General features: G+C 38.6%; 1 protein-coding gene across 5 annotated transcripts in view; it reads left to right on the forward strand.

The window, feature by feature from the left end:
• The window catches only part of cacna1da (calcium channel, voltage-dependent, L type, alpha 1D subunit, a), a 103,203-nt gene that overhangs the window by 591 nt on the left and 89,272 nt on the right, over positions 1 to 13,340 (forward strand). For all 5 annotated transcript variants that reach the window (XM_024269258.2, XM_036212092.1, XM_024269259.2 and 2 more), the window contains exons 2-3: positions 3,913 to 4,354; positions 6,658 to 6,763. In XM_024269258.2, coding sequence (XP_024125026.1) covers positions 4,059 to 4,354; positions 6,658 to 6,763 — 402 coding nt within the window. In that variant the 5' untranslated portion in view covers positions 3,913 to 4,058. The remainder of the gene's footprint in view (positions 1 to 3,912; positions 4,355 to 6,657; positions 6,764 to 13,340) is intronic.

Genomic DNA, 13,340 nt, shown 5'->3' on the forward strand with positions numbered 1-13,340 from the left:
TATCTTAGTAAAAAAGAAACCTGGTTGGTCTCCAGAACCGATCTCCACCATCGGAGCCCGGACGTCGTCGTCGATCCAGCGGTGGAATAATTGCTTCATAAAAGGCATCTGCGCGCGCGCGCGGCTCACGCGCTGAGTCCTTGGGAAAGACAAGGCACAAAAGAGCCGCGGAAGCTGCCGCGGTGCGTCCGGAGCTCGGCCCGCGGGCCCTGCAGAGACTCTCACGTTAGATTGAGTTTGCAATAAGAAGATTATTTCTGTGCTGCAATGTGACCTTTTCTGCTTCTTCCTCTGCGGGGCCTGCTAGCAGTTCAAGGACTTACACAACTGATGTGGCCAAGTGACGCCTGGCAGTGGCAGTTCTCAGCTTCACGGGCTCTTTGTTGTTTGGATTGTTGCAGGCTGCACAGGCAGAGCAGCAGCTTCAGACCTTCTGAGCCAGGGGTGTCAAACTGAGTCACACAAGGGGCCAAAACACAAAACGAACCTTAGCCTGGCCGGATAAATATTTATTGAACACTCTAAAACTACATTTTTAAAACTTTAAAACCACAACTTTGAAACATATGAACTATAGCACTACCTGTGATAATGTTAGTGTGAGTAAGCTAAATTTGCCAGCTGAATATTGGTGCTGATAGCTGAAAATGCTGAAATTGATTGCTAAAAACACTGAAGCTGATAGCTGAAAATGTTGAAGTTGAAAGCCAGCTCAATTATTAGCTTAATTCCTAATTAGAACCAAAAATTTTACCACAACAGCTAGCATTTGACTGAAAAATAGTTAAATTTCAAAGTAGCTTAAAAACTGAAAAAGCCTAAATTAGCCAGAACAGCTAGCGTGTAAATATTAGTCTAACTTTTTAAAAAACATTTTAAAAAGTCCAAATTAGCCAAAACAACTAGCATGTAGCTGAAATATTAATTAAAATATCCAAAATGGACAAAAACACTGAAAAAAGGCCTAAATTAGACAAAACAGCTAGCTGAAATATTAGCTAAACTACAAAATATCCTAAAAAACTTTAGAAAAACTCAGAATTAGTAAAAACAGCTAGCGTGTAGCTGAAATATTAGCTAAACTCCAAAACACCCTAAACAACTATAAAAGCTAAATTAGCCAAAAAGAAGTGTAAGGGTCATGTCCAGAACACTACAGTTTGACTGATGGTCAGCTGGAATTTGCTCCAGCTGACCATCAAGGGCCTTATTTAAGCAAATAAAATGTGCATAAAGATTGTTATTTTTTAAAATTCATGCCAATAAATGCAATTTTAAGGGGTTGCAATAGGTCGAGATGTAGAGAATAATTGTTCTTGGATGCTGAAGTTAGAGGGCAAAGAACATCATAGCAAATGACATCTAAACAGACATCAACGTCGTCATGTTCTCTGCAGGCGGGACAGGTTCCTCCAAGCCCCCTTATACTCACAGAATCCAAAAAGGCATTTCAGTGGGCTGGTTTCATAAATTCTGACGCCGACCTGATTTTATGGGAAAATCCAATTGATTTGCATTAATAAAAGGTGATAATACAGCAAAAAATGGTTTCCCATCTGCTTTTAAGCCTTCGCTTATTCTGCAACGAGCTCTTTACTGCACAACGAGCGTGAAAATGTGTCTTTGGCTCTAGCACCATTTTCAAGGATCAACATCAGTGTGAACTTGATTGTCTGTGCTGAAAATAAAGAAAGTAAGCATGTAATCAAAGTTAGATAACAGAAAAATATGTACATCTATAACAGTGCCACACAATCAAATCTACATTTATTTTGAGGAGTTAACCAGAAAGGCTGAAAACAGAAAAAAAGTCAACTTGAGACCACGTATAAATTCACAATATGCTGCCATATAAGAACCGTTTTGTTTGCTGTACATCCTCTGGATCTTGTGTGGCACATATTCAACTAGATCTATGCAACACAAAGCATGATGGGAAAAGGATCTGCATAACTCTGGACTGAGTCAATGCCTAGAAGCGAGACTTCAAACTATATTTAGGTGGGTGGTGCAGGTCAGAGTGACAGGAGTGTGCACCAGGAGCCAAGGTTCCTTTAAGGCGTCATAAAATAATGACTCTCCACACCATCTCTTCAGCTGTCAGTGGTCCTGATGCTGCGGGACTGGGAGTGACACAGTCAGGACAGTCTTTGTACTGAGACAAGAGTCTTAAATTAGTCTTTCTGCCTAGATTATTCAACTTTGCTTTTTTTATTCAGTGACATTTATCTGTGTAGATTTCTGTCTGTAGGTGTTGGGGTTAGAGCAGGGCCCCCAAACTTTTTCTTGTGAGGACCACACAACTCTTTTCTCTGATGTGGGGCCCGGGTCGATTTGTAGGCTAACAGAAAAAATGTGACAATCACAGCCTAAACGTAAACATGTACAGTTTTCCCGAAATCCACACATAGCAAAATCTTAAATAGTTCATTTCTTCAATCTTCATAGAAAAAAATAATACCAAAACATTTTAAAAACTGGATACATAGCAGTACCTGTGATAATGCTAGCGTGAATGCTGTGAGCTGAATATGGCTGCTGAAAATGCTAATGCTAGTAGCTGAAGATACTGAAATCGATAGCTAAAAATGCTGAAAATAATAGTCGAAATTGCTGAAGTTGATAACCAGCTAAAATATTAGAGAAATGTAAAATTTACCTAAGAAAACGAAAAAAAAATTATAAATTAGCCAGAGCAGCTAGCATCTAAGTGAAATATTAGCTAAACTCCAAATCAGCCTAAAAACTGAAAAAAGCCTAAATTAGCCAAAACAGCTAGCATGAAGCTGAAATATAAGCTAAATGCCAAACTAGCCTAAGCAGACTGGTAAAATGAGTAATTTAGCCAAAAGAGCTAGCATGTAGCTGAAATATTATGTAAACTCCAAAATAGCCTAAATAATGGAGAAAAAGCAAAAATTGTCCAAAACAGCATGCATGTAGCTGAAATATTGAATAAATGGCAAATTAGCCTAAAGAAGTGGTGGTAAAATGTTTAATTTAGCCGAAACAGCTAGCGCCTACCTGAAATATTAGCTAAACTCCATAATAGCCTAAAAAACGGGAAAAAGCCTAAATTAGCCAAAACAGCTAGCATGTAGCAGAAATATTAGCTACTCTAAAATAGCCTAAAAAAACTGGAAAAAGCCTAAATTAGCCAAAACAGCTAGCATGTAGCGGAAATATAATCCAAATGCCAAGCTAGCCTAAACAAACTGGTAAAATGTGTGATTTAGCCTAAACAGCTAGCATGAAGCAAAAAATATTAGCTAAGCTTCAAATTAGCCTAAAAAACTGAAAAAAAATCTAAAATTAGCCAAAACAGCTAGTATGTAGCAAAAATATTAGCTAAACTCCAAAATAGCCTTGAAATTCTTTGCAAGTGCCAAAACAGTAAAAAAAAAAAAAGCTAGCATGAAAGGAGCTGAATATTTTAATAGCTGAAAGAGCTGAAGAGGTATAGAAAAGCCAAATAGATGTACGGAAGAAAAATAACAAAAATAAAGAAAAAAAGTGTAAGTGAATTACTATTACACCAATAAAAAGTCTATCCTGTCCATCATAGTTTAGACTGGAGAAGGGTGGAATAAAAAGTAACGTTCTATGTGGGTCTCGATCAGCTTTTCTAACAGTGTTTGGGGGGCTGGGTCAAATGTGGATGTGGGCCTGATCCGGCCCGTGGGCCGTAGTTTTGGGACCCCTGGGTTAGAGGGTTGTTTACAACTGGAGTTTAAGTAAGGATGGATGGATTGATTGGCTGATGCACATTTCCTGTGAAAGGTGTGGCAGTTCTGCAAAGACTCACACACATGGCAGCTGATCCACCTACGCCGGCGCAGCTTTTTGTTTTTAAGTGTTTGTTTATAAAAATACTGTTTAATGCAGCCAATGCCCTCTCTTTTCACCTTTCAGAGGCAAACTATGCCAGCTGCATCAGAGTCCCTCACCCTGGTGACGTGCCAGCTCGTTGGTCAGACTACCCTGCCCTCCTCTAACCTCCTAGTCTACCCTGGCAGATCCATGCTGCTGGATGCTTCTCAAAGAGCGACGCCCACACCATGAGCTCCAACGGGCCTGCCCCAGACCCAGCCCCCGCAGCCCAAGAAGCCCCTCCATCCTCCACCCCTACCCCTGCTCCGGCGCCAGCCCCCAAGGCGCCACCAGCTCCTCCGGCTCCTCCAGCACCGGCAACCACTACCATCCCAGTAGGTGCGTTAGCACAAAAGAAGCGGCAGCAGTATGCCAAGAGCAAGAAACAGGGCAGTAATGCAAACAGCAGACCTCAGAGGGCTCTGTTCTGCCTCAACCTCAACAACCCCATACGCAGGGCCTGCATCAGCCTCGTCGAGTGGAAGTATCCTTTTCTGGTAGAAATGCACAGTGAAGTACTTACGGTGTGTTTACACTCCTGTTTACAACACATCTTGTGTAGGTTTGGCACAAAAATGCAATCATGTTTTCACTTTTTTTTTTCCTGACAAAAAAAAACAAAAAAAAAAACGTACATTTCGTACTAGCTAATATGAGATATCTCAATAGTTCCATTCACAAGCTGCATTAAACGGGCCATACAATGATTTTCTGAAGCCTTTCAGAGAAAACTATATCCACATATATGATCAGAAATTGCCTAAAAGAAATTATTTATGAAATATTAGTTATTTTGATGAGTTTTTTCCTACCCGGAAGTAAAAACGACTCGATTCTTGAGACTCCGCCTGCCGCAGCACACAAGGGGCCAAAATTCAAAACACACCGTCGGTCGCGGACCGAACAAGATAAACATTTATTGAACACTCTGAAACAAAATTTTTTTAAATTTAACTTTTTAACATAATTACGACCAAGATATATAGCATTACATACAATAGTACTTGTGTGACTTCTGTAAGCTAAATTTGGCCACTGAAGATGCTAGTGCTGATAGCTTAAGATGCTGAAATTGATAGCCAAAAATGCTGAAGCTAATAGCTGATATCACTGAAGCTGATTGCTGAAATCACAGAGGCTAAAAGCTGAAAACACCAAAGCTGATAGCCAGGCAAAATGTTAGTTAAATGGCAAATTAGCTTTAAAAAATTAGGTTAGCCAAAACGGCTAGCATGTAGCGGAAAAAATAGCTATGCTTCAAAATAAACTAAAAAACTTTAAAAAAGCCTAAATTAGCATAAATTGCTAGCATGCAGCTGAAATATTACTTAGATTCCAAAACAGCCTAAAAACTTTAAAAAAGCCTAAATTAGACAAAACAGCTAGCATACAGCTGAAATATTACCTAAACTCCAAAACAGCTTAGAAAAACAAACTAATAGACGAAATTAGTCAAAACAGCTCACATGTCGCTGAAATATTAGCTTAACTCCAAAACAGCCTAAAAAATCCTAAATTAGCCAAGACAGCTAGCATGTAGCTAAAATAATAGCTAAACTCCAAAACAGCCTAAAAAGCCTAAATTAGCCAAAACAGCTAGGGTGTAGCTAAAATATTACCTAAACTCCAAAAGAGCTTAGAAAAACAAACAAACAAAAAGCCTAAATTAGCCAAAACAGCTAGCGTGCAGCTAAAATATTAGCGAAACTCCAAAATAGCCTAAAAAAATCGTATTAAATGCCAAAATAGTCCAAAAAGTTGCAGAATGCCAATTTCTCAAACTTTAAAACCATAACTTTTTAACATAATTAAGAAAAATGAAAAGGCAGGAATATTATTCTAGAATAAATCAATTTAAACCTTAAATAACATCCAATATTTTATTCTCAATAAAAATATATTTTGTCAACATTATATAACATTGGGCCATTAATAACAATAAAATAAAATGATCTCGGGGGGACCGGAAATAATTACCCAGAGGGCCAAATCCGGCCCCCGGGCCTTGACTTTGACACGTGTCCAAGAGCCATTCTTTTTTTCGTTTCTCCCATGAAAATAAACACTATCCACATTTTTTCAAAGATGGCTGCACATACAGTACCATACATTTCCCTTTAGTACCCCGCCCATCGCTACACTGGTTCACAACACAAATACACTCATCTACACAACTGTGCCTGACCGGGGGCGGCAGTGGGGGAGGGGGGTATCTTAAACAATATGTGAAGTTAGTGCAGATAAAAGGCACATAAGCATGTGCCTCCCATAAGGACAGTGTGAAAGTCACCTTGTTCTGTCCTCTGCCAGCACACAACTCCTTAAACAGATGGTGCCAAAACAAAAACATGAGGGGATTGCATTATGTGCAAAGCACGAGAAGATTTCTGCTCAACCCAGATCAGATCAGAGGTGCTGGTGACGCGTAAACACAAAATCTTTAACATACTGTAATTCTTCAATCGTTAACACAATAATTCCAGTAGATTTTGAAGGAGAAAAGCGGCGTGAGCCGCTTTTCTCCTTCAAAATCTACTGGAATTAACATATTAACGGTTGAAAAGTTACAGTAAATCAGGTGTTAAATTGTTAAAAAACACCTACAAAAAACACTATCCTAGGGACAATGAAATCCCTAGAAAATAGAGCCATGAAAATGTAAAACTGTATCAGACCGTATTCCAGATTGGAAGGTTGATATTGATTATATTTATATGAAGCATATGAAAAAAATGTGAAGTTTTGTTTTTTTGCTTATCTTGATATTTCCTTAACTCATTTTCTCAGGCCATTTGATATCTTTATATTAATAGCTATTTTTGCCAACTGTATGGCCTTAGCTGTGTATATCCCTTTTCCTGAAGATGATTCCAACTCTACAAACCACGATCTGGTGAGTAATCTGAATTTCTACTAAAATGTAACACGCGCCAAACTTGTCTTAATTTAGCATCTACCGCACATTTTTTTGGAGTATAAGTCGCACCGGAGTATAAGTCGCACCGGAGTATAAGTCGTAAGTGCAAAAAATGTCTAATCAAGAAGAAGAAATCCATATATAAGTTGCTCTGGAGTATAAGTCGCACTTTTGGGAGAAAAGTTCAAGGTTTCAGAACAAATCCGCCAAGCCAAACGTGGCTAAAAATGCAAAATAAAATTGATACAATAATGCTAATCTTTTGATCTGTATACGAAAAAAAAGGTTTAAGAGGAAAACAATCAGATTCTCTTCCATTATTGTTTTGAACGACACTTCTTCTTCTGGCACCGTTAATACCAAATACTTATACACAAATGCAGCACCCTCTTGTGGTTGTAAGAGGAAACAACTGCTATAGGAAAACCTATGTTTAAAAGGAAAATAACCACTATATGAGCCTATTTATGTCTTTAAAAACAAAAAATAATGTTGCTCCTTACTAAACTATGAAAAAAAATTGCGACTTATACTCCGGAAAATATGGTACATGAAAGCAAAAGTATGTGATTTTTTTCGTAGTTGGAAATAAATAATGAAATTGATGCATTTCTTTTCTTCACTTAATCTGTTCTCATAAGTTCCTCACAACATTGGCAGGAATTTTATGCCCATGATGAGGTAGCAATATTAAATTAATGAATTTTGTATTTTTTGTTTGTTTATGGAATTTATTTACTTGATGTGACCGAATAATCCCAGGTTTCCTTACGCTGATCAGTCTTTCCTATCAGGTTTAATTGTACACATGTGGAGTCTGTGTAATCGCTGCTTTATCATGTCACAGTTTCCCGGTACAAAATTGTTGTTCAGCTTTCTATTTTTAGAGTTTGTCGTCATTGCACCACCCAGTGTACCTTCTTGAATTTGTGTCTGTATGATGAATTATGGGGGATGTAGTGCAGTAAGCATTGTTCTGGTAGAAATAAGTTTGCTCTCCAAAGACAGAAGCGATTTGTGGTGCGGCGGTGAGCTGTGGAGTATTAATGAGGACTCCATGCAGCATTTCTGTGGAGGTTTTTTATTTTTTATTTTGTGGGCTTCATGAAACAGAAAATCTTTTGAGGAGCAAACGGCCTGCTGTGAATGACTGACAGGAACATCCCTCTGCCTTTTTCATGAAACCACAGCTTTGGATGTTCTAAAGTTAGACGGCACTAGTTTGAAAAACGTGCAATAAGGACATTCCAGCATTTGATGGTTGACACCGTGAATATTTATTCAAATTTGTCTTGAAAGTAAAGTTTCAGTTAAAGACCTACTGTGTACGGTGGCCCTGAAGTGCAAATCCCACCAACTAATCACTCAATGTAAAAACATTTTTCAGATCACAATGACAACTAAAAAAAGAAAAAAAAAATTTAAAAAACATTATATTTTAGAAACCAAAGCACGATTGGCGAAATAAAAAATAATTACTGCCATTTGTCTGGCTCGTCACCTGTCTCCTGTGAAAGGCAAAAGACCCCTTCACCACATTAAGGTGACGGTTCATGAAATGCTAAGAAAACATTGAGACAATATGTTTCATTTTTCATTTTTTAACATTTTTAAAATTTTTTTGAAATCTGGAAATTGATATAGTTTTCTCAAGCATTTCATATTTATCTTTTTGGCGTTTTATCCCCATTATCCATTGAAACACATCAAACTTTACAATGAGTTCTGATTCAAACCCACAAATCCCCATCTCTCAGAGCAAAACTACATGTCCACTTGTCTTGATAAGAAATCCAAGCCTGTTAGTGAACCTCTCTGATTAATTATGCTTTTGGACATTTTTATATGAAGCTGTTATAGCATGGATTTGTGTGCTCTCATGCAAGTTATAAGGTGAACGTAGCTGTGAGTGTCAGGTTGGATTGATGGATGTTTCTGTTACGCCTGGCTCACACCACACGCGGAAGCGGCGCGGAACGGAGGCTGCTTCCATTTGGCGCCGTTGTTAACCTATTATGTAGTTCACACCAGACACAAAGCCCTGTGGTTCTCCGCGGCCATCCGCGAGAATTCCCCGTCAATCCTGTTAGGAAGATATGCCACGACAAGCAAGAAAATCCAGTCAATTTTCAAAATATAACCACATTTTTACAATAAAATACCGTGATTGACAAATGAAAGCATATTTTTTTTATCTAAACAGACTGCAGAGGTGAAAATACAGTATTCTCCCCTTATTTACGGGAGTTAGGGACCGGAGACCTCAGCGAATATGCGAAATCCGTGAATATGGAGAACCCCCGTCTCCTTTTCACAAAGAATGTCTATTACGTATCCATACTCATCAAAAACACTTCTGATCATGCGTTGTAAACATTTATCAAAGAACATTGGAGTATTGCTCAACATAAAGAGTTTTTTTATCCAGAAGAAAAGACTGCAAAGTTCTCATGAGGACTGTCTCTCTGTGCCTTAAAAAAGTGTGTGCTTCCTCCTTCATCAGTTTAATGCAAGAGGGCATCTCTATCCAGAATTTGCAGGTTTCATCCATTATAAACACCTGCTCTAAATGATTTTTATTACAGAAGGTGAAAACGACCTGACCTACTTTTTTTTAATCTTGTTATAACGAGAAAACAACGTTTGTTTTCAAGCAGTTCCTCAGAGAAAATGTCTAACACCAGCACTGACCCTTATGAACCCTATGTACCCTAATTGATTAAATAGTGTTGATATTTTTTCTGAAAAACTGCTTTGTTTTGCTGCGGATTGTAGAAAAATGCCAAATGCACAGTAGTGGACTGAGTTGGGCAGAGTGGCTGTTTGGAAAGAACTTTGTTTTCTCGAGAAAATTAACTTTGTTTTCTCGTCATAACAAGTTATTGTCCTGTTATCACAAGAAAAAATAAAATAAAATAGGGCAGGCCGTTTTCGGCTTTTGTCATTTATCCTCCCCGATTATCAGTATGTGTTCGAGCTGCTTCTGAGTCAGCTGATGCCTTTTCTCCATGCAGGCTCGCTGTAAGTGTGTGTGGCTGGCGTGCTCTGCAATTGCGCTCCTCCTGGGAAATTCCCACAGGAAGCAAAAATTTTACACAACCATCTAAAGTTGTCAGAGTTTTTGTGACGAACTGCAGATCAATGCAGTGGGCCGACTACGGAGCGGGGGAGGGGTATGGTTTTGGGTGTCTCAAAAAACAATCAACAGAGAGAGCCAGAGAGGAGTTGGCGACAAGTCAAGATGGACGAAGTCAAATTAATGTTAGAAGCTCTAATCTAAATAACAGCAGCTGAGCAGAAACGCCAGTCGACCTTTGCGAAAAAAATACGCGTCTAGTGTAAACTTGGTGGACTTGGGGCGGTTCTGCGTGCGGTGTGAACCTGGCTTTACCGTCTGGTTGAGACAGAACAAACCTGGCTTGCATTCAAACTAATGAGTCAAAGTGATTTTCTTGGACAAATGTTGATGGTTTAATGTGGAAGTGTTCATTTTATCAATGTCCTTTTTTTTCCTCCCTCACTTGATTGCGTTCCAATACAGTTTTACATTGCGTGTGCAGCTGTGTCAAGGGTATATCAAACACCAAATGGTCCCGTTTCCAGCAGAGGCTGAACAATAGCACTTTTTATGGGGCATGTGTGCCAGCCCGGCCCCTGTTGGTAACAGAGCCCCTGCTGTAGTCACAGAAGGAGCTGGAGAAAGAAAAGTGCTGAACTGGTTCTGTAACAGCAGCCAGCAAGATTACAGTTTCAACCGCTCTGCTGTGCAGCTGCACAGGTGACTGATATGAAACCTGAGCTGGGGTGTCGAGTGACCTAATGTGTAAAGCAAGGATCAGGTTATATCACGGACGAGTGCAGCTTTTAGCGCAGACACTTTCAAAAAGCCTTCTGCGTCATGTGTGTTTGTAGGACTGTGCTCTCGTTTTTAGTACAGTTTGATGATCACTCAATAGTGAGGTAAAATATTGAATGTGTGCACAGTGTTGAGTGACTGCAGAGCTGCTGCAAAGTCACAGAGGCTTTAATAGCCCGAGTCTGCTCATCTTGTTAGTGAGGCTTGGTTAAATGCAGCAGCTCATTATAAATAGAAAGCTATTTCCTCCTCAGGCAGAACAGAGGGCAAAAGATTGAGTTCTTGCTACCACCAGGAGGCACAAGTGAGTAAGAGGATGTACCCAGCACAGAAATGCACAAGGAGACGACAAACCCTGTCAGAACATCCGTCATATCGCCATCATCTGCTCAGTTCACCTCGGCGTGGTTCTTTCCCTGTCAAAGTGAAAAGCTCGTGCACAAACCCATCCTGCATGAGGCCGTGTCTCCTCTGCATCCACCTTGTCTAGAGGATAGATAAATAGTCTGCAACACTCCTGCCTTTGTTTTAAGGTCATTTCTGACTTATTTATCTGAGATTCAGCACCTTGGGCAGCTCCTGCTGAAAGTGGCTGAATAAAATAATGACCTTTTCATGGCGAATGTGATTCATACTTATCATCCTTTGTGAGGTGACATGCCGTGTATCATGTCTGGTATTAGGTAGAGGCACCGAGGCAGAAGGTAAGAGTCCAAAGCAATGTTATTATGTAACTCCTGAGACAATGAAGTTTTTTAGGGCAAGGAAGGACCGTGTAAATCAGGGGTGTCAAACTCAATCACACAAGGAGCCAAAATCCAAAACACACTTTAGTTCGCGGAACAGGATAAACATTTATTAAACACTCAAAAACTAAATTTTTAAAACTTCACAACTGTAACTTTTAACATAATTATGAACTAGATATATAGCATTACCTGTAATAATGCTAGTGTGAATGCTGTAAGCTGCATGTGGCCGCTGAAGATGCTAGTACTGGTAGCTGAAGATGCTGAAATTGATGGCTAAAAACGTTGAAGCTGATAGCTAAAAATGCAGAAGCTGATAGCTGAAAACACTGAAGCTAGTAGCGAAAATCACTGGAGCTAATAGGCAGCAAAAACATTAGCTAAATGCCAAATTAGCCTAAAAAAACAAAAAAAAAAAAAAAAAAAAAAAAAAAAAAAAAAAAAAAAAATAAAAAAAAACTTAGGCTAGCCAAAACAGCTAGCATGTAGCTGAAAAATAGCAAAACTTCAAAATACCCTAAAAAACTGAAAAAGCCTAAAATAGCCAAAACAGCTAGAATGTAGCTGAAATAATAGCTAAACTGCAAAACAGCCTTAAAAACTCTGTTATCCAACACAGCTAGCATGTAGCTAAAATATTAGCTTAACTCCAAAATAGCCTAAAAAACTGAAAAAAGCCTAAATTAGTCAAAACAGCTCACATGCAGCTGAAATATTAGCTGAACTCCAAAATATCCTAAAGAAAGCGAAATAGTCCAAAAAGTTAGCAGAATTCTAATTTTTAAAACTAAAAAACAGTAACTTGACTTTGACACATGTGGTGTTGAGGCACCGATGTCCAAAGAAAATCAGATAAATCAGTTGTCTTTGAAGCTGGATTTAGGATTAAACCATTTACCCCAGAATTATTTTAGAACAACATTTGAAAATGTTCATGTGTGAAGCCAAGCTGACCAACAATACTCACAATGTCTAGTACTGATTATATCCGGTTATAGAAAGAAAAAACAATCCTAAAATGGTGATATTTTAGTTTAGAGAATATCCTGAATGCACGTTCAGCAGAGATGATGAATAATCGCTCTGAACAACATGTCTTCTTTCATTAAATGTAACAAGTGCAACATATTCTCAGTAATGATGATTACATGCTTATCATTTAATTTAATTTCATTTTGTTTTCTGCTTTGACACACTCTGTACAGCAGAATCTTGTTGGTTTAAACCAAACATTGTTGAAAATTGAGACAGAAATCTCACTTTTTTTGTATTTTACCAAAATAATCATAAAAAAATTCTGTGGGTCTTATTAAAAAAAAACCTCATCTGTCATTTTTTAGTGCTAGTGGTTCAGCTGTTTTAAAAAGTGATTAAAAATAATTGTAGTTGACTAATCCAGATCATCTGCAGTGAGTAACCGCTGATTTGCAGTGTTTTTCAGGAAGACTAAATCCTGCATAAATTCAATGTTTATTATTCACTGAACAGAGTAAGGAAATAAAAACGGTGAAATGCCTGGATAGAATCAAAATCTGAAAGTTTAACATTTAACATTTAATTTGGGGATTTTTATGATGATAGAGGACAAAAAAAATGAAGCTTAAATTTGATCTCAGAGTATTTCTTTATTCAAATCCCTGTGAATCAAGAGCAGCTCCAGTACCTGTAGACAAATAGATCCATGAACGTCGTTGTTTTCCTCATCTGAGCTGGAATATGGCTTAAAACTCTACAGCTGGATAGCCCCCATATTGCCCGCCATTTTTGTTGCACTGGTAATGTTAGGTTGAGGGTGTGAAGGGCTGGAAGCTAGCAGGAGAGGATGAAACAGAGAGCTCTCAGTACGAGGGAAGGTAGGGGGCGTGGCCCTGCGCTAAAAGTCCTGACCCTCTGCAGAAACTATGTCCTAGAAAAATTGCATCTTTTTTTTTTTTTTTTTTTTTTTTTT

Source organism: Oryzias melastigma, linkage group LG5 (genome assembly GCF_002922805.2).
Source record: "Oryzias melastigma strain HK-1 linkage group LG5, ASM292280v2, whole genome shotgun sequence".
NCBI lineage: Eukaryota > Metazoa > Chordata > Actinopteri > Beloniformes > Adrianichthyidae > Oryzias > Oryzias melastigma.